The following is a 19754-nucleotide window of genomic DNA, read 5'->3' as shown; positions in this document are numbered from 1 at the left end:
CAAGGCCATGAGCGTGGATGAGCTCTCTGAGAGAGGGAGTGTGAAGAAAAGAGAGAAGACCCAAAGACTGAGAGGGCGGGACGGTGCTCAAACATTTAATCTGGTAAGGGATAAGAGTCATTAAGGAGACCACGGAGCTGCCAGAGAACTAGGAAGGAAACCAGAAGAGTGTGCCATTCACTGGCCAGGTGGATTCAAGGAGGAGGCAGTGATCAAGCTGAGAAATAGGGCAGGAGGTGGAGGAGATAGTGGGGTCAAGGAATGTTTAGGTGAGAGCTATTACAGTACATTGTGGAGGGGGAGCAGTCAATGGGTAAGAGGGAGAGGAGATAACTACCAGAGTCGGCTCATTGGACAGATGAAGACAGGATTGCATTATTCTACTTGGGGCTTCACCTTCCAAGTGAAGGGCAAGATTCAAGCAAACAGAGGAAAGTCATTGGCAGATAAGGCATCGCCTGAGGAGGCAACTGCCTTGGATAATGCTTATACACTTCCTTTTGTTCCTCCTTCCTTCAGCTAGGCCCAGGGCAAGTGGATTCAAAGGTTTCTCCTTGGAAGCAGGTCCCAGCCCTGGTAGGGGCAGAGGCCTTGAGGCTGGGTGGGGCTGGGTGAGGCACGCTCCGCCCACCCCCCCTACAAATGCTTATGCAATTTACAATATCAACAAAGACCAGTTGGTGCCTCAGATCACTGCAGTGTTCAGAGAAGCCTCTGGAGCCGTCAGAGGAGCCAGCATGGTGAAGTTTGCACCACTGTTCGTGCCATGGGAGCGCAGGCTGCAGACCTTCATGGTCCTGCAGTGGGTCTTCTCCTTCCTGGCCCTGGGTAAGGCGAGCTGGACTGGGGGATGGGAGACCACAGGCACCTGCCACCCTAGGTGCACACGGTGTATTGATAGTGGAAAGACATTCGTCCTCAAGGGGGCTTTGCTGCACTCAGAGCCCCTGCCCAGCCAGTCTCTTCCTTGCCCAGAGTCCTCTGGAGGGTGTGGAAGGGCATGGGGATCGGGTGGGATAGAAGCCATCACTTGTGGCTTTGGACAGGTTACTGAGCTTTCCTGGGGTGTGGGTTCCACTTTAGTATAAGGACAGAGACCCTGTCTCAGGATGCCTGGTACTGCTGTGGGGCAAGATCTAGGGGATTGTGGGGAAGTTCCAGGCTCGGGCTTTCTCAGAGGGAACGCATCTCCTTCCTTCCTTTGAGAGAGGCGGAAACAGACTGGCAGTGGGGAAAGTGAAGGGAACAGGGAAATAAATAAGAGTGGAATAGAAGGTATGGACTGCCAGGGGACTGGGGTGTGAGTGGGGTCCCAGGCGAGTCGGGACTGGTCAACTGCCCAGCCAGTGTGACCCTACCGGACTCAGGCCTGACCTGTGTGGTTCGTCAGCTGTGGGATGGGAATACCACTGCTGACCTTGCAGAGCTCTTGTGGGATGAAGTAATGAGTGTGCCTGTGCTGCTCGGGGCAGACCAGGCCCAACCCTTGGGCTTGGGTCCCACGGGAAGTATGCTTAGGTCCCCCTACTCACCCCACCCCCACAGCGAGCACATTGATTGTGGCCAGGGAGACTACACTTGCCCAAACCCACTCTGTAAAGGGAACACTTTCGAGGAGGACCTGGGGCTGAGCATGAGAAGAGAGTGGGGGTTTGTGGGATCTTCACAAACTAGGGAGGCATGGCTTCTCCTGGGGCTGATGTTTGGCCTGTACACAGATGCCACTGGCTTTAAAACACGGGTATGCTCTGTACAGGTTGGTCAACAGCCATTTCACACACATACACACACACACACACACACACACACACACAGACCCCAGGTGCTCCCTCAGAACCTCCTGGCAATTCTGTAGGTGAACTATTGACCCCCAGCAAAGCAGGCCTCCAGCACTCTGTATTCCTTATGAATGATCTGTGTCTCTGTCCAAAGGGTCTTAAATATTTCAACTATCTCTAGTTATCCCCATTACCCAGATGGGCAGAGAAGGTAGTAGGTCTCCAGTCCTGGGCTCCTTCTATAGCCAAAGGAAGAAAGCTCAGGAGGGGCAGAGAGAGGAGAGAGGGCAGAGGGGGTGGGAGGAGGTGGGGCTAAGGGGCTGAGGGTGGGTGGAGAGAGCCCAGGAGGGAGGCCTAGCCCAGGGCATACTACCAGTCTGCAGGCTCCTGGACAAAGGTCACCTGGGGCCTAGAGGTAGTCTGCATCCCAGGGATCACAGGGGATAAGGTTCGTGAGGTGCAGTGTGCTTTGTGTAAGCTTTGCAGGCAGGAGTGAGTTTGACTGGGTTGGCCTCAGCACCCCACCCTCTCCACACCCCAGCTCTGCAGGTCCCTGGCATATGAGCCGGGGGATGTCAGGACTAACCCAGAGAGATCAAGTAGCCCTGGGTCTGGAAGACTAGAGGGAAGGCAGCTGGGCAAAGGGATCTGGGCCCACAGGGGCCGGGAGTAGGAGGTGTTATGGTATCCCTTATCCTGGGGGCAAAGGGGAGCCTCAGAAGGGCTTTAGGTAGGCAAGGTCCAATCAGTGTGCTGAAGGTCCCTGTGACTACAGTGGGGGTATCTACGGTGTTTGGAGTGTGGGGTTATGGGCCGATGGCAGGGAGCAGTCACAATCTACATCAGGGCACAGGAGCCAAACCCAGCCCCCTGACTATTTTTATATTTGTATAGTTTATGAGCTAAGAAGGATTTTTAGATTTTTTTAAGTATTGTGTTTTATTTTATTTATGTTTTAAAAGATTTTATTCATTTAAGAGAGAGAGAAAGCATGAGCAGGGGGAGGGGCAGAAGCAGGCTCCCCACTGAGCAGGGAGTCCCATGGGGGATGGGATTCCAGGACTCAAGGATCACAACCTGAGCCAAAGGCAGAGGCTTAACCTGCTGAGCCACCCAGGTGCCTCAAGTGATTGCGTTTTAAATGGTTAGGTACCTATGTAATATCATCCAAGTTGCCTCTTGAGCTGCGAAGTCTAAAATATTTACAGTCTGGCCCTTTAGGATAAAGGTCGCCAATTCTGGTCTAGGGAAGCTGGCAGTGGGTGGAGAGAAGTGGCCCCATTCAGGAGCTGTTTAGGAGATGGAGTCCACAGGGCAGGATTGAAAGGCTGGCCAGAGAGTCAGGGCTTCCAGTGGAGGAGTGGAGGCTACACACGTTTACCAAACAGCTGGTTCACACTGGAGTCAGAGGAGGCATTTCAGAGAGTGGTAGAGGCCAGAGAATTGGCTGCAGAAGTCAACTAGGACCCATCACTAAGGACTCAGGGCCAATAGCCAAATATTTCCCAAGTGGGTAACTTATTTACTGCGTGTCCTCTCCTCTATAGCTCACACCAGAAGGTAAGTCCATTCAAACAGTTTGTCTAGCCCTCAACTGCATCTCCTGCTCCTACAAGAGTGGGAGTCCATGGATGTTTGTTGAGTGAATAAATGGGAACAAGATGTAGCAAGATGTAGATTTGAATCCTAGGTCCCCTCCTACCACTTTGTTGTGTGACCTTAGCCAATTAGCATACCCTCTCTGGACCTTTGTAAAGTGGGATTTAAAATTTTTTCCCTCCTGGAGTTGTGAGGATTAAGTGAAATAAAGTTTCTCCCTTCCTAAGTGACCTTATAGTCCTCAGTTTTGCCTGCTAAAAGGAGTTGATGGATAAGCTAAGGGTGAGGGCTGTTGGGTATAGGGAAGACCTTTCTGGTCAAGTGCAAATGTCTGTGTGTTTTATCCTAACCCCTTTTTCTGCCTGCAGAACTAATACATGCCATTGTAAAACATTCAAACATGATGTGTGTTCTAAAAGCAAAAGACTTCCCCAAATCCTACCCTTCAGATAGCCATGATCAAGCACTTGTGTCTAATTCTCTGGAGCTGGTGTTCTTAGAGTAGGAGCCACCCATGCAGACTTCGGATTTTGCCCAAGGGGAAAGAGGCCTGGCTGAGATTATCTATTTTTTTTCCACATTAAACATTTTTAATATGGAAAAGGGAATAAACAAAGCTTACTCAAGCTTCCTGCCAACCTCGTCTTCCACATCCCATTTCCTTCTTCCGGAGCTGTGGGGTCCTTTCTTCCTCTGTGAGTCTGCAGCCACGTATATACAGTCCCAGGGTTCTTTTTCACACAAATGGTGGCATTTCATTCCCCTTCTTCTACGACTTTCTCTTTCAAAGTTTTTATTAAAAATATTTAAGACAAACAAAAGGTAAATAACCCGCCAACTGGTTAATGGTCCTCCCCTATACCCCTCGAGGAACTGGAAGGCCTCTGTGAGGATAAAGCACAGGTCTGGGAATGGGAGGAAATGCCTGGAGGGAGGGGCTGCCTGTTAGAGCCAGGACTCCGGCCTACCATGTCTTCTAGTTGTTCAAGAGATATCAGATGTGAGGGTTGGTATATGAAACCTCCCCATTTTACATTATTAGTAATTAATTCAATGTCATTTTTAAATGTCATATTTTTATTTATTTATTCATAGACACAGAGAGGCAGAGACACAGGCAGAGGGAGAAGCAGGCTCCACACAGGGAGCCCAATGTGGGACTCGATCCCAGGTCCCCAGGATCACACCCCAGGCCACAGGCGGCGCCAAACTGCTGTGCCACTGGGGCTGCCCTCAATGTCATTTTTTAAAATATTTTTTTTTATTCATGAGAGACCCAGAGAGAGAGGCAGAGACACAGGCAGAGGGAGAAGCAGGCTCCCTGCAGGGAGCCTGATGTGGGACTCCATCCCAGGACCCCGGGATCACATCCTAGGCTGAAGGTAGGAGCTCAACCACTGAGCCACCCAGGCATCCCTCAATGGCATTTTATTGTATTTTATTATTATTTTTTAAAGATTTTATTTATTTATTCATGAGAGACACAGAGAGAGAGGCAGAGACATAGGCAGAGGGAGAAGCAGGCTCCATGCAGGGAGCCTGACGTGGGACTCGATCCAGAGTCTCCAGAATCATGCCCTAGGCTGAAGTCAGCGCTAAACCGCTGAGCCACCTGGGTTGCCCTCAATGACATTTTCAAATAAAGTGCAAAGGTGAAATGGGCCCAAGTGGCCAAAGGTGGAAGGGGCCCAAGTGGCAGATGAATGGATACACAAAATGTGGTCTATATGTACATTAGAATATTATGTAGGAATATTCCAGGGGATAAGGAAGGGGATTCTGACTACAAGCTACAGCGTGGATGATGGGCATGGGGCTAAGTGGCATAAGCCAGTCACATAAAGACAAATACTTCATGATTTTTATATGAGGTTCCCAGAATAGTCAAATTTGTAGAGACAGAAAAGGGCCAGCCAGCAGGGGCTGGGAGAGGGGGTGTGGGGAGTCCGTGTTTAGAGGGTACAGAGGTTCAGTCTGGGAAGATGAGGGGTTCCCTGGACGGGTGGTAGTGACGGCTACCCAGCAATGTGAATGGGCTTATTGCCACTGAACTGTATGCTTAAAAATGGTTAAGGTGATAAATCTTATGTCAGGCATAGTTTTATTGCAATAACAGTTTAAGAAACAAAGTGCCCCCAGTGTGAGCCTGGAAAGTCAGCTCTCCGATGGCAGGACTTTGTGTCTGTTGTTCCTGGCCTCGCCACCAGCACCTGGCACATCAGAGGTGCTCTGTGCAAAGTGAACATCTAGGAGCCCCTGCCTACATCGTCTGGCTTATGAATTCCACCACTGTTTCAGACTGGGCCGAAGCCCCCTCCTCCAGGAAACCTGCCGGGAATGACAGGCCCAATCTACCCTACTTCCAAACAGGACATACAACTGGATGCTGACCTGTTTAAGATGAGTGCGTGGTGCTGAGCGAGGAAATAGGATGGGGAAGGAGCCCTGTTCTCTGGGAATATTCTTTCCATCAGCATCAGATTAGGGATGGCCCACAGAGCAGCGGAGCCGGACATGAAGCTGGGGTCAGCCTACGGCGGGGCACTCAGAACTGTAGGTCAGGGGGGCAGCTCCTCACTGGGCCTGAGCTCCCCGAAGCTGGAACCTGGGCGCAGATGCTCCAGTCGTGTCCTGAGCCCTGGTGCAGGCAGACTGACTGCTTTGCCGCAGAGACGAGCGAGAGCGGCAAGGCCGGAGCGAGCAGGGGACCAGGACGGCGGGAGGGACGAGTTTTGAAGCTGGGCCTGCCTGGTTTCGAATCCGGGCTCCCAGGGAGGCTGGGCGAGGTGGGGAAGCCGTGTCTCCCTCCCCGGCGCCGGCGGACTCGGTGGGGACAGTCTCACCCCCTTCCCCTCGGGCCTCTGACAGCTCCTGCTTCCCTCCCCAGCCCAGATCTGCACTGTGGTCTTCGTAGGCCTCCTGTTCACAAGGTTCTGGGTGGTCAGCGTCCTGTATGCCGCCTGGTGGTACCGGGACCGGGACACGCCGAGGCAGGGGGGCAGGCCCGTCCAAGCCCTGAGGCGCTGCTTCTTGTGGAAGTACATGAGGGACTACTTCCCCGTCACGGTGAGTCTGGGGCTGCCCGACGCCGAAGCTGGCCCGGGCTGCGGGGAGCAGAATACTGGGCTGGGAGTGGGGGCCAGGGCTTCCCCACCCTGTGGCCTGTGGAAGAGTCCAGATTCTCTCTGGCCATGGTTTCCCAGGGTTGGGAAGTATCAGGGTTTGAAGAGGCTCCGTGGGCAAATAGTGAGGCACACATATGTGTCTTACAGGTGTAAAGCCCTCAGCAGCCAGGTAGAGGGCAAATGTAATAAACTCACAGTCCTGAGACCGTCGAGCCTCACATGTCATTAGATGGGGAGAATGACACCCTGAGAGGGACGAATCTGTGACCGACTCCACGTGACAGGTTCTCCTGGTTTTAAAGCGTGTGCATTAAGGATGGGTGAAGGAGCAGGGGAGAGAGCCCTGCGCTGGTTCTCTGTTCTATCCTGCCTCCAACCCCAGATTGCTGTGTGTCCTTGAGCAAAACCTCGCCCCATTCTGAGCCTCAGTTTCCCCGTGTATCTAGACTGACCCCTCCAACTCTGAGCACATTTGAAACTCTCACTCTGACTTGGGACATCTCCTGTCATTGTGACCCTGGACTCAAATATCAGTCCTGAGTAAAGCAGATCCTCGGATTTGAGAGAACAGACCCATTGGCTCCTTTACTGGATTCCAGACAAACCGAACCTTGGGGCTTAAGCAGCTGCGCAAGGCTGGCTTATTGGCCAGATGGCATGGGGGGGGGGGGGAGGGGGCAGGTAGTGGGAAACACCGAATGGTGCCAGGCAGGGGCAGCTGGCCATCCCCTGGAAACAGGGGAGAAGAAAGGCATAAAGCGTGGCCTCTGGAGCAGGACAGACTAGCTCACAGACCACTGTGACCTTGGGGGAGTTCCACAGCCTCTCTTAGCCTTCATGTCCTCGTATGTGAAGTGGTGATGACGCCGCACACATCAGCCAGTTGGACAGACCTGCTGAGACAGCAGGAAAGCACCATGTAGGTTGGCAGTGAACTAGGAGCTAGTCTTATCACTGAGTCAGTGGGGAGCATGGAGAAGCGTGCACGTGGCTGTGGTCAGGGGAGGACTGTGACAGCCCAGAGCCCTGTTGTCGCCCTGACCTTCACACCTGCCCAGTTCCTCCCACCCCATTCTGGAGCTCCACCTCCTCCTGTCCTTTCTGGAATTAGATCCTCAGCAGGTAAAGGAGGAGGGAGTGAGTACACAGGCTTACAGAGGTTAAACAGCTCACTGACTCCCCGGCACTCAACGGGGGACTCAAGGCTCCTGCTGTGCCCCGTTCTGAGAGTCCAGGAGCCAGGTGAGGACTAGCAAAAGCTGGGCAACGGCGGGGGTACAAAGCCACAAGCCCCACAGTGAGCAGGGCCTCCGGGGCAAGGGGCAAGGGTGGGGCAGGCAGGGCAGGGCAGTAGGGCATCAGGGGAGGGGCTGGGGGAAGGGCAGGAAGTTGACTGGGAGAGAGTTCCATGCTCCTGAGGGGTGACAGGTGGGGGTCCAGGTGCAGGGAGGTCTCCTGCCCATATTTGCTTCCTCTGCACGGAGCCCCACAGGGTGAGCAAAGTCAAGCAGGGTCTGTGCCTATCCTGTCCACTGCCCTTCCTGATCCTCCCCTGACCAGGCAGCCCTCCAGAAGGGTTTCTCAACCTCAGCGTTATTGACACTAGTGGGACGCTGCCCTGATTGCTGCAATTCCGTGCGCAATGTTTTAGGATTGATGCTCACTGCGGCCGGTTGCATTACCCGCCGCAGAGGGTGGGCAGTACCAGCAAGTGGCCAGCAGAGGGCGAGAGGGCATGCGCTTTGACGGCCTGCCCCAGCCTGGGAGCCCGCAGGCCCGGGGCTGGGTGGGGCCTGCACATGCCCTTCCCGCTTCCTCCGGGACACCCTCTCGCTCTTCCACACCTCTTTACAGCCCAGGCCCCACTGGTATCTTGGGAGGAGCAGAAGATAGGTAACGCTCGCACACACATTCACAAGCCTCTGCACTCCCCTGTCAGAAGTGTGTAGATTTGTTTTTGTTGTTTTTTTTTAAGATTTTATTTATTTATTCATGAGAGACACACAGAGAGAGGCAGAGACATAGGCAGGGAGAGAAGCAGGCTCACTGCAGGAAGCGCGATGTGGGACTTGATCCCAGGACCCCAGGATGATGACCTGAGCCAAAGGCAGACACTCAACAACTTAGCCACCCAGGTGCCCAACTATGTGTAGATTTCTGAGTTTATATCAGTTCTTCGTGTGATTTTCTGAACTAGCATCTATGGATGGAATTTCAAGCAAAATTAGGAAACCTTCCGGGCTTTGCAGCTTCCTAAACTCACACTACAGTCTTCCTAAAGAGCTAATGATGAAGAATCAGGCAATATTTCACATGGGAGGCACTGATCTCACCTCATACTGAAGACCAGCCCCAGAGCTGGGTTTCCCCTGTGCAGGTTTCATCCTCCCGGAGCAAACAGTGTCTACACAGGCCAAGGCCTGAGAAGGGATGGGGTGCTGTGGCCAGGCTGTGACCTGGTGTCAGGAAATGTTGCAGGCCCCGGGGCAGCGCAGGACACCTCCCACCCACACCTGGAACAGCCCTCAGTTCCTCCACAGCCCTGTCAACATCACCAGGACTTCACGCCCTCCCTCCTAGCACTCTGGGTTCTCTTAACTGAAGTCAAAGGTAGAGAGGTCGGCATTCCGCCCATCCAGGATAGGTCTCCAGCTCACACTTGGACAGAGTCACACTTCCTCCTGTGAGGACTCCTTTCATCATGAGAGAGCTCTGCCTCGGAGAAGGTCTTCCTTCATGCAGAGCTGTGCCTGTCCTGACCACCTGCCCAGGTGCCGTGGGCACGGCTGTCCCCTCAGCCCTACGGCTTTCTGCACTTCGACACATGGACATTTGGGGCTGAATGAGTGCTGTGTGTTGGGGTAGGGGGCGCCTTCATCCCTGGCCTCTACCCACTAAGTGCCAGTAGCACTCCCCTCTACCAGTTGTGGCAGTCAAAAAGGTTTGCAGATGTTACCACATGTCCCCAGGTGGGGGAGTAGGGGGGACTGGCCCTGGTTGGGAACTGTTCTTTTTTTTTTTTAAGATTTATTTATTTATTCATTCATTCATGAGAGACACAGAGAGGCAGAGACACAGGCAGAGGGAGGAGCAGGCTCCTCACAGGGAGCCCCATGTAGGACTTGATCCTGGACCCGGGATCACACTCTTAGCTGAAGGCAGATGCTCAACTGCTGAGCCACCCAGGCCTCCCCAGTCGGGAACTGTTCTGAGGCCTGGTGTCAGTCTCCAAAATTCCTCCGGGTCTCATCCTTCTCTCCTCCCTCCCTCATTACCTAAATCCCATGGGGTCATCTCTTTATCTGGGCTCTGCTTCCACTGATGCTCCCTACAGTCTGTCCTGCACACAGAAGCCAGATACTCATAAAATGTTAAAATGCACCAGTGACTCCCATGACACCTAAAATCAAATCTAGTTTTTGCCCAGCCTGTAGGTCCATAAACCCTAGGACCCCTGCTCAGGCCTCCCTTGCCCCCTTTGCCATCCAAGTTCTTCGGGCATGAGCTGTGTCACTTAGGCTGGTACCCTTGCTTGAAGCACACCCCTTTGCCCTGTTAACCCCCCCCCATTCTTTACCTGGGGATTCCTACAAGACTGCAGGTTACACACATGGAGCCCGGCTGCCTGTGTTAAAGTCTTGCCTCTGCCACTTTACTAGCTATGTGACCTAGAACAGTAGTTAACCCTGTGTCTCAGTTTCCACATCTGTACAATGGAGACTTTGTCCCCAGTACTTCCCTTGCATCCTGAATAGAAGATGGAGCAAGTCGGTGCACTGAGGTGCCTGGCAGTGTGTACCACACGGGGCACTCTCTCCAGCTCTCGTTGCTCACCACTTCCTGTATTTCTTCACCTCAAAGATAGACCTTTTTTTTTTTTTTTTTTTTTTTTTTAGTAGACTCCACGCTCAGCTTGGAGCCCAACACAAGGCTTGAACTCATGACCCTGAGATCAAAACCTGAGCTGATATCAAAAGTCAGTTGCTTAAACAACTGAGCTACCCAGGCATTCCTCTAAGAGATCCTTAATGGTAAAACATACCAGTATTTTATGTACCACTAAGAAAAAAAGTTCTTCTAATTAGAATCGCCAAATGCATCTTGATAGCATAAAGTTAAGATGTGAAGAAAAGATATATCCTAAAATGGAGGGACTACAGCTGCAGATGTCAGTGGGTGTCTGTTCTGTGAGCACTTGAGTACAAAGGAGGGAGGGCAGGGCCGAGAACCAGCTGAGAGGCAGGGGGGAGGGGGTGCGAAGCCCGACCTGCTGGCATATCCAGTCCACCAGGGCCGAGGAGAAAATCCGAGCCTTTGCTTCCATCATCTGGCCACGATGGGAGGACACAGGGAAAGACTTGAGTCCCTACAGGCACCCACATCCACACACACACACACACACACAGCCAAAGGCATAAAACTGGAAGGGATTCCTCAAACTTAGATACATATCAGAATCCTCTGGGAAATCTGCCACAAATCAGATGCCCAAGACCAGAGCCAGACTATTGAATCAGACCTTATTTGCCTTGCATTTTTAAACTGCCAAGTAATGAGGTACATAAATAGGTCACGAACAGGTTCTCCAGGGCCGGACCCTGGTACAGTGAGAGGCAGGTTGCTGATGTGGGAACAACCTTCTCCTGAGAGCTCTAAACATTCCAAGTTTGATTAGAAAGGAATAGGCCCCTGAGATAGTCCTGAGTCTCAGGATACCTCTCTTGGTTCTGGAACCAAGGCTCTCTCCGGTGCCCTTGGCAGGAGGCAGCAGAACTGAACTCAAGTCATCTGTGTGGCTTTGGGCGGGTCACTTACCCCTCTGCATCTCAGTTTGCTCAATTGTCAAATGGGGGCTCTCATGCCGCAGCTGACCTCCTAAGTGCCACAGTTACACAGGCTGGTGGTGTGGGTGCTTTGTGAACCATCAAGGAGCCATCCGGACGATGGCCATCACCACCAAAGGTGTGGGAGGGCACAAGGACATTTACTGAGAGATGGACCCAGGAAAACAGGGCAGAGATGCAGGCCTCCCTCCCACCCTCGGTCCAGATGCCCTCTCCCGGAGATGCCTCTCTCCTGCAGGGCTGTGGTCTTCTAGGTGAGAGTCTTGGGGCTCAAAGTAGCCACACCCCTGGGAGACCTGAAAACATGTTCACACTGAGACTAATGTGCATGTGTTGGTGGCCAGCCACATCACTCATAATGGCCAAATGGTGGAAATAATGTTAATGTCCATTGAGTGATAAATAAAAAATATGGTCTATCCATACAGCGGAAGAGTATTCAATCACAGTAAAGTACAGATCCGTGCTTCATCGCAGAGGAACGTTGAAAACATTCTACATTCTGCTAAAGTGATAGAAACCGGATACATGAGGGCACACACCTATTGTGTGGTGCCACTCACATGAAATACCCAGAACAGGCAGGTCCATAGATCAGAACCTAGTAGCACCCCTGCCAGGGAGGCATGATCATTGTCCTGGAAGACAGGGAGGAAACTTAGGTATGGGCAGTGTAGAGGCCTGGCACAGGTCATGTGATATGCTGACAGCAGAACCTGGGTCTCCTGACTTCCAGCTCAGAATTCTTTGCCCTGGTGTTGGAACCCAGGTGACAGGCTGGGACAAGATGGGGAGCAGGGGGCCTTCCTTTCAAGGCAGGCTGCATCAGCCTCATCCATTCCTGGGTTCATTCTCTCATTCCACAATCTTTCCAGAACAACTCCTCTGTTCCACTCCTGTGCCTGTTGTGCTTGGGTCAGGAGATGAAGCACACAGGTGGTCTCTAATCTCAAGGCCCTCACAGTGAGGCAGTGATGTCCCTTGGGCACAGGGGACAAGTAGAAGAGGTTGGCACACAAGGACAGCAGCAGAGACCATGTCTAGGGACGTGCAGACTAGGCCTCAGCGGGACAGTGACGGCCCCATCAGTGTGCACACTTGGACACACACATGTAAAAGCCTGTTCAACTACTGGCACATTCCCAGACATAGGTCCTCACATTCAGCATGATATTTCTCTCTACACAAAGGCTTCTTTAGTAAGGATGATCATTCATTCATTCATTTATTCATTTATTTTACTCATTTATACATTCATTGTTAATTCAAAATAGGTCATATACTCTTGTTCAAAATTCCAAAGGGACAAGCAAGTAAGTATGTGGGTGAAAAGCCCCCATCCCACTTGGATTCTGATCTCCTCAGTTCCCTCCCCAGAAGCAACTATGATGACCAGTGTATGATATGTCCAATACAAACAAGTGCATGTCCCCTTTCTTTTTTTTTTTTTTAAAGATTTTATTTATTTATTCATGAGAGACACACACACACACAGAGAGAGAGAGAGAGAGAGAGGCAGAGACACAGGCAGAGGGAGAAGCAGGCCCCAAGCAGGAAGCCCGATGTGGGACTCGATCCCGGGTTTTGAGGATCACCTCTGGGCCGAAGGCGGCGCCAAACCACTGGGCCACCAGGGCTACCCTCATGTCCCCTTTCCCAGCACATTCTGCCTGTATCGTCTTGTCCCTTGCTTTGTCCTGACGGGCGATGTGGCCATCTTCCCCTGCCAGGCCAGGGAGATCTTCGCCAGAGTTCCCTAGGGCTGCACCGCACCCCGTTGTGCGAATGTTTCGGGAATATGTCTCAGCGGGTCCTGTGGATGGACATTGGAGGGGATGCCGAGTTGGTAGTACTAGAAAATGATGCTTCTGTTCATCATCTTGTTCACGTGCCATTTTGCACAAGCACAAGACATTCCTCAGCAACGGAGTTGCTGGGGCAAAAGGTCTCTTGTTATTACAACAACGCTTTTTGGTTGTAATAGTTATTGCCAAATCGCCTTTATGGAGCTTGTACAAAATTGCCTTCCCGCTGACCGAGAAAGAGTTCGTGCTTCGGTGCCCCAGGGCAGGGAGCCAGGTATGTTGGTAGGGAAACACCACCACTTGGGCTCCTGAGCAAGCACCTTTCCCTCTGAGAATAGCCAGAGATTTCTCTGCTCCGGCTTTATCTTCACATCCACTAAGTCCCCACTGCGTGAGTAGAAGAGGTTTGTCCTTGTAGAGGAGGCAATGGTCCCCTCCAACTGTGGTCCTCACAGCTTCTCTGGAAAGGGTCAGTGGGTGACTGGGGGCCATATTGGGCAGGAGGGTGGGTTGCAGAAACCAAGTCCGGGTGAGGTCCTGGAGAATCTGGGGCCTCTTGGGGTGGGGGGGTAGACACCTCTGGGTGGGGTAGAGAAGCTTAGATCTCCAAACTGCACCTCAGGTCACTGCAGGCTGCTCTGAGGGCAGGCAGCCAGGCCCCTGAGGCCCCAGAGGCAGCAGCAAGAATTCTTAGGGAGCAACCCGCAGCACGTGTTAGCTTGATGACAGGATGAACTTTCACCATGGCAAAGCTGGAGCCAGAGTGGAAAGGGCTGCCCCATGTCCAGGAATGCAGGCCATGGGGACCTGGCAGTTCTATCAGGAGGCCTCCTGCTAGGGGCTTGGGGCATGACATATCAGGGTCCTAATTCTGATGGCTGTGGCTTCCAGGGTGTGAGGCAGTGTAAAGGGTGGGCATGCAGTTCCTGGCAGGTGGGGAAGGGAATGCCCTGCTCCACACACACACAGCGGTCATCTTTGCAGACTGGACCACGGAGCAGCTTGTCCAGGAATGGGCAGGCTGAGAGCAGCATTTGTTAGCTCCGTCTCTGCCCTTGTACCCTTATCCCACTTCGCCTGGGAGCTGCTGAGGACAGCAGCTCTCCTCTCCCAGGCAATCGGCAATGACTAGTGGTCCCTGCTGCTCACTCCAGCTGCGGGCCTGATCAGACCCTGGCGAGCTGCTTGCCAGCAGAGCCCATGGCTGGGGAAAGAGAAAGCTCAAGGTCATTGAAGGTTTGGCGTGGGGGGAGCAGAGAGCCACAGGGACACACTTGCTTTGAACAGAAGGGTAAATAGGACTGGAGCCAGCCTTCTGGACGGCGTGCTCTTTCAACCACTCCTGCTATATCTTGCGAATGCTCACTCCCAGGTCTTAAGTGCCAATTTTTCTTATATTGAGTTTTGTTATAACGGGGCTCTGCCAGCATGGTGGCACCCCGTGTGTCCCTTTGATGCCGCCAAGTATATTTGGTCCTATAGTAGTCTTGGTAATTCCAGGGCACCAACAAACCTAAGCTTCTCAGCAGTCCTAGGAGGTAGAGGGGACAGGGCTAAAATGTCCCCATTTTATAGATGAAAAGCCTGAGAGGGAACCCATTTGTCCCAAGCCAGCAGTGAATCTGGGACGGTACTGCTGGATGCATTCACACACCATATCTGACTATGCACAAGAACCTGAGGCTCAGAGAGGGGGAGTGACTTGCCCAAGGTCACCCTGATGAGTGGCACAGTCGGGGCTGGCCTGGCGACCCAGCTCACCGGGTTACCGTCCTTGCAGCTGGTCAAGACTGCTGAGCTGGACCCCTCCCGGAACTACCTTGCTGGCTTCCATCCCCACGGGGTCCTGGCCGCAGGAGCCTTTGTCAACCTGTGCACGGAGAGCACGGGCTTCCCTTTGCTCTTCCCTGGCATCCGCTCCCATCTGATGATGCTGACCTTGTGGTTCCGGGTCCCTTTCTTCAGGGATTACATCATGTCCGGGGGTGAGTCTTTACACCCCGGGGTAGCCCTGGAGGATGAGGCTGGAGGCTTGGGGAGAGGCATCTGAGGGAGAGCTGCCAACGTGTCTACTTCCTGCAAGTGCATGTGCAATGGGAGAAGTAGCTAGACCCAAAGACGTGCTTTCCACGGCCGCATGTGCTCGTGACACCAAGCTCAGTGAGGGTGCTGGAAAAAGGGAGAGGACTCAGTTCCAGTCCTCGGGGGACTTCCTGCTGGAGGGAACAGGGTGCCCAGGCCTCTGTGGTCCCTTTTGGTGAGCTCTCTCTTGGGGCACATCCACCCCACAATCCCTGCCCTGTTCCCCCGTACTCCATCACCTTCCTCTCTCCCCAGGCCTGGTCACTTCGGACAAGGAGAGCGCTGCTCACATCCTGAGCAGGAAGGAGGGTGGCAATCTGCTGGCCATCATTGTAGGGGGTGCCCAGGAGGCGCTGAACGCCAGGCCTGGAGACTCCACGCTTCTGCTCCGGAACCGCAAGGGCTTCATCAGACTTGCCCTGATGCACGGGTATCTGAGGAGGGAGCTCTCGGCTCAGAGGGAGATTGGCAAGGATTAGATTTTGGCAGGAAGATAGCAGAGACCAATGCAGGTTGTATTTTGGCAGGGAGATTCTCAGTCTATTTACAATGAAGATTAGGTTTTGGTAAGAAATGTATTATGTCATGCCCAAACACCCAGAAAAGATTTCAGAAGGGAGGTTTGGTGATCAAAGGGACTCAGTGGGAAGGGACATGTTTGCCCAAAGCTGGCACTAGATCTGACATCTATGGGATCTGGGAGGATGGAGTCTGGGGCATATCACAGAGCTGGTCTACTTTGAAGCATCTTTGAAGAATGGGGTCGGAGAGTTTTTTTCTGCAAAGCTAGCAGATATTTTATATCTGGGAGGACTCCCTAAAGCGTTTCTGGTCTATCTGTCCTGTTACAACAGAGAGATTGTGGCCCTGAGAGGGGCCAGGACCTGCCCAAGGTCAGAAAGCAAAGCTATGGCAGGGCTGGGAGACAACTCTGGTCTCCTACTTCTGAACCCAGGGCTCTGTCCTCTGCTCCAATTCCTGGTCACTGGGTCCCTGCAGGAAGCTAGCTGGGGACTTCTTTGGGACTTTTCACACGTATTCCCTCCTGTCTCTCTCCAGGGCAGCTCTGGTGCCGATCTTTTCCTTTGGGGAGAATGAGCTATTTGACCAGGTTGAGAACTCTCCTGGCTCCTGGTTGCGTAGGATTCAGAACCGGCTGCAGAAGATCATGGGTATCTCCCTCCCGCTCTTCCATGGCCGTGGTGTCTTCCAGTACAGCTTTGGCTTTATACCCTACCGCCAGCCCATCACCACCGTGGGTGAGCTGAGACCCAGCCAGCCTGGGTGGGGGTAGGCTATGGGGAAAGAGGCCTGGGCTGTGTGCTGCAAAGGGGGCATGGAGATGGGTCAGACACATCCTTGCCCTCATGTTGCTCACATTCTAGACTGGGAAACAGACACCCAAACAGATAACCCTAACTCCGAGATGGAAACTGGAACAGAGGTACAAAGAACAGTAGTCACTACTGATTATGGAGTACCTGCTCCACCGCCAGGCACTGCCCTGGATCCCTTACATGCAGCAGCTCCAACTATCCTAACAACCTTCAGAATAGGGACTATTGTCCCTTTTTCACTGATGGCAGACTGAGGCTCAGAGAAGTTAAGTAACTTCCTAAAGGTCACACTGCCTTCGAGTTACAAGGTTAAGGATTGCATCAGGACCTATTTGACTTCTTATCATGCTAGAGGAGGAAGGTTTAATTCTGATATAGAGGGTCTAATAAGGCTTATTGGAGAGAGAGGATATAAGGAAAGGGCATTCTAAATCTATCAGAATTGTGTGTAGAGTAGCAATCACTACACTTGTATTAGAGCCCGAGGAACTTTCCTGTAGATAACGGACATGCGCTTTAGTGCATGGACTCAGCACCATCTTTTTCAGCTCTTAGGACTCCTCATTTGCTTTCTTCTTGAATCCCAACTAGATCCCTCTGACAAAGCCTGTAGAGAGAGGTCTGTTCACCTTTATCCATCCATTTATTTGTTAGTTGCCCCCACTCCATGACTTTCCCTGTGTATTGTGGCAATATTTTCATGAGTGTTAGTATTGCTGCTGCCAACAGAACTTTTCCTAAAAGGAGAAGGCAGGGGAGCTACCTTCCCAGCCAGGCAGAACCAGAGGAAGGAGGTCACTTGGTGCCTTCCTGACTCCTCCCTAAACAAAGGGGGCACTGCAGGCCAAATGGAGAGAGAGTGGGGAAGAAAAGCTGCGGGGGCTGTGGGCCCACCTCTTCCTAGAACTTCAGGCACTTCCAGTTGTGGCATCTTGGGATCCCAGAACCATATGGTCTGGAAATTAAAAGTATACCTCCAGGATTTAAAAACTGAAACAGATCCTTCCTGGCTGTGTGACCTTGAACAAGTCACTCAACCTCTCTGAGCCTCTTCTCATCCTGGGAATAAAAAGAGCCTCTATCCCCATAGAATTGTTAAGAGGATTAAAGGAGATAATACATGGAAAGTGCCTAGCATTTTGGATGGCACATTGCAGTGCTGCTGGGTATTGCTATTATATCAGAATCCTGGAGTTCTCATAACATCTTAGAGTTCCCATAACATCACGCAAACTAGGGCTGAAAGGGATGGCAGTAAGAGCACTTTCCTGCAGGGATGCCCATGGGGAAGGGTCCCTGCAACCCAGTGGCTCCTGCTCTGGGCCTACACCCACATCTGTGTCTTGCAGTGGGAAAGCCCATCGAGGTGCAGAAGACACTGTGTCCCTCAAAGGAGGAGGTGGACAAGCTGCATCAGCGCTATGTCAAGGAACTGTGTGAACTCTTCGAAACCCACAAGCTCAAGTACAATGTCCCTGTGGACCAACATTTGGAGTTCTGCTGAGGGCCTCCCCGGAGGGCAGGGCTGGCCTTGGGGAGCCTGGCTGGAGGTGCTGTGATCCGAGAAGGCTTCCTGGAGGCATCTGTTGAACATATCTTCACAGCCTTCCCAAACTTCTGCAAATCCAGCCATGATATGCTCCAAATCCCAGCAGACAAGCAGGAGGGGACACTAAGTTCTGGCATTGGCGATTTGTACTCCTGCTGCAAAACCCCTACGAACCTCCCTCTCCATGGCTTGCTCTTCTGTAAATGCGAGATGGCTGGAAGAGAGGATTTCTGAGGCCTCTGTCCCCTGTTGTCATGTCACTCAATAGAGAAAGAGAGCAGCAAATATCACCAGGTTTTTCTTCCTCTACCCTGAGTGATGACACAAAAGAAGCCACTAGTTCCAGCCCCGTCTCCTACAAGCTCCCTCATCCTGCTCCCTGGATGTCTCAACTCCTCCCTCCCTGCGCCAGAGGGTGGGGGTGGCCTGGAAGCCTCTGCGCTCATGCAGGACACCTGTGAGTTCCTGTCCTCTGAGCTGTGGACTGGTGGCCACAGGGGCCGGAAAGGTGGATAAGGAGAACTGTGCTCTGCCACTGGCTATATGATAATATAGACCTCTTTGGTCTCCTTCTGAACCTCAGTTTCCCTGACTAAGATGAACCCTGAGTCTCGACTCTGATGTTCCAGGGGCGGAGAGCTTCATGAGGCACCTCTTACTCGTCCATTGTAATTTCAGCCCCCGACCTTGGTACAGAAAGGGGGGTCTCCCTAAACGTCAGCTCGACAAATGAAAGGATGATTCTATTTTAGCCTTCTCCTGTTCCTCCCTGTTCCTCAGCAAAGGGGGCTCATCGAAGCCTCTCTTGACTCCCAGACTGGCCCTGTGGCCCTGCAGCCCTACCTCATCTTCCCAGAGTGCCATGTTGACTCATCCTTCCTGATCCGTCAGCCCCCAGCCTACCACCCCTGATCCTGTTCTGCTGGGCAAGAAAATTGAGAGGCTATACGTTAAGACACAGAGAATGAAGACCAGACATGAGTGCACATTTGTGTGAGATGGGGACAGAATTCAGAATTCTGAATTCCTGAGTTTGGGACATATGTCAGTAGCAAAGGACAGGATGCCCAGGGGGGACCATACCCCTTTTGCCCTCCAGCAGGGAAACAGCATCCCTCCAGGGGCAAATCATACCGTTATTAAAACAGGAGAGACATCTGAGAGGTGTAAATTTGGGTTTAATTCCTGGAACATCTGTTTTCAGTGACCCTGGGCAGGTCATGTCTTTTCCAAACCTCAGTTTTGCCATCTGAGAAATAAAGATTACCATACCCATCTCTGGTGTTGTAAGCACAGTAAGATAATATTTTGAATGTATGAGCCACTCCACGTCATGTCTGGAAGGACGTGGAATACGTGTAAATCAAGACTCAAAGGTGAAAAGGGTAACCCATGTTTCAGGAAGGTGCCTGTTATCCTGTGAGGTGGTGTGCTAGAAGGGCCACAAGGGGACCCACAAAGAGCGGGGTTGCTCAGAGGAGGGGGTGATGACGTCCAGCCAGGAGGAAGTGAGGGACACGACAGGCGGCCAAGGCTGTGAGGAAGGGCAAGGTGTGCGAAGGGGAGGAGTACTCGCCCCTTACAGTTCTCTATTGCCGGGTAGTGAGCCATGCCAAGACTACAAGGCTGATGAAG

The 19754-nt window shown here is 52.4% G+C and overlaps 1 protein-coding gene across 1 annotated transcript; it reads left to right on the top strand.

Moving 5' to 3' along the window:
* Positions 1-681: 681 nt before the first annotated feature.
* MOGAT2 (monoacylglycerol O-acyltransferase 2) lies at positions 682-19395 on the top strand. Its single transcript, XM_025419623.3, has 6 exons — positions 682-828; positions 6265-6443; positions 14932-15136; positions 15489-15663; positions 16293-16492; positions 17920-19395. Exons 1-6 carry the CDS (start codon positions 738-740, stop codon positions 18072-18074), a joined length of 1005 nt encoding a protein of 334 aa, XP_025275408.1. The 5' UTR covers positions 682-737; the 3' UTR covers positions 18075-19395.
* Positions 19396-19754: the final 359 nt, after the last annotated feature.

This window comes from Canis lupus, chromosome 21 (assembly GCF_003254725.2).
Source record: "Canis lupus dingo isolate Sandy chromosome 21, ASM325472v2, whole genome shotgun sequence".
Classification (NCBI taxonomy): domain Eukaryota; kingdom Metazoa; phylum Chordata; class Mammalia; order Carnivora; family Canidae; genus Canis; species Canis lupus.
Note: the sequence above shows the minus strand (reverse complement) of the source record. Positions and strands in the feature narration are given on the sequence as shown.

Excerpts from the sequence above, each read along its gene's own strand:
- MOGAT2 (XM_025419623.3), top strand. The coding sequence starts at position 738 with ATGGTGAAGTTTGCACCACTGTTCGTGCCATGGGAGCGCAGGCTGCAG. Across the intron at positions 15,664-16,292 it reads AGACTTGCCCTGATGCACGG|GGCAGCTCTGGTGCCGATCT; the intron begins GTATCTGAGGAG and ends GTCTCTCTCCAG. Across the intron at positions 16,493-17,919 it reads CCAGCCCATCACCACCGTGG|TGGGAAAGCCCATCGAGGTG; the intron begins GTGAGCTGAGAC and ends TGTGTCTTGCAG.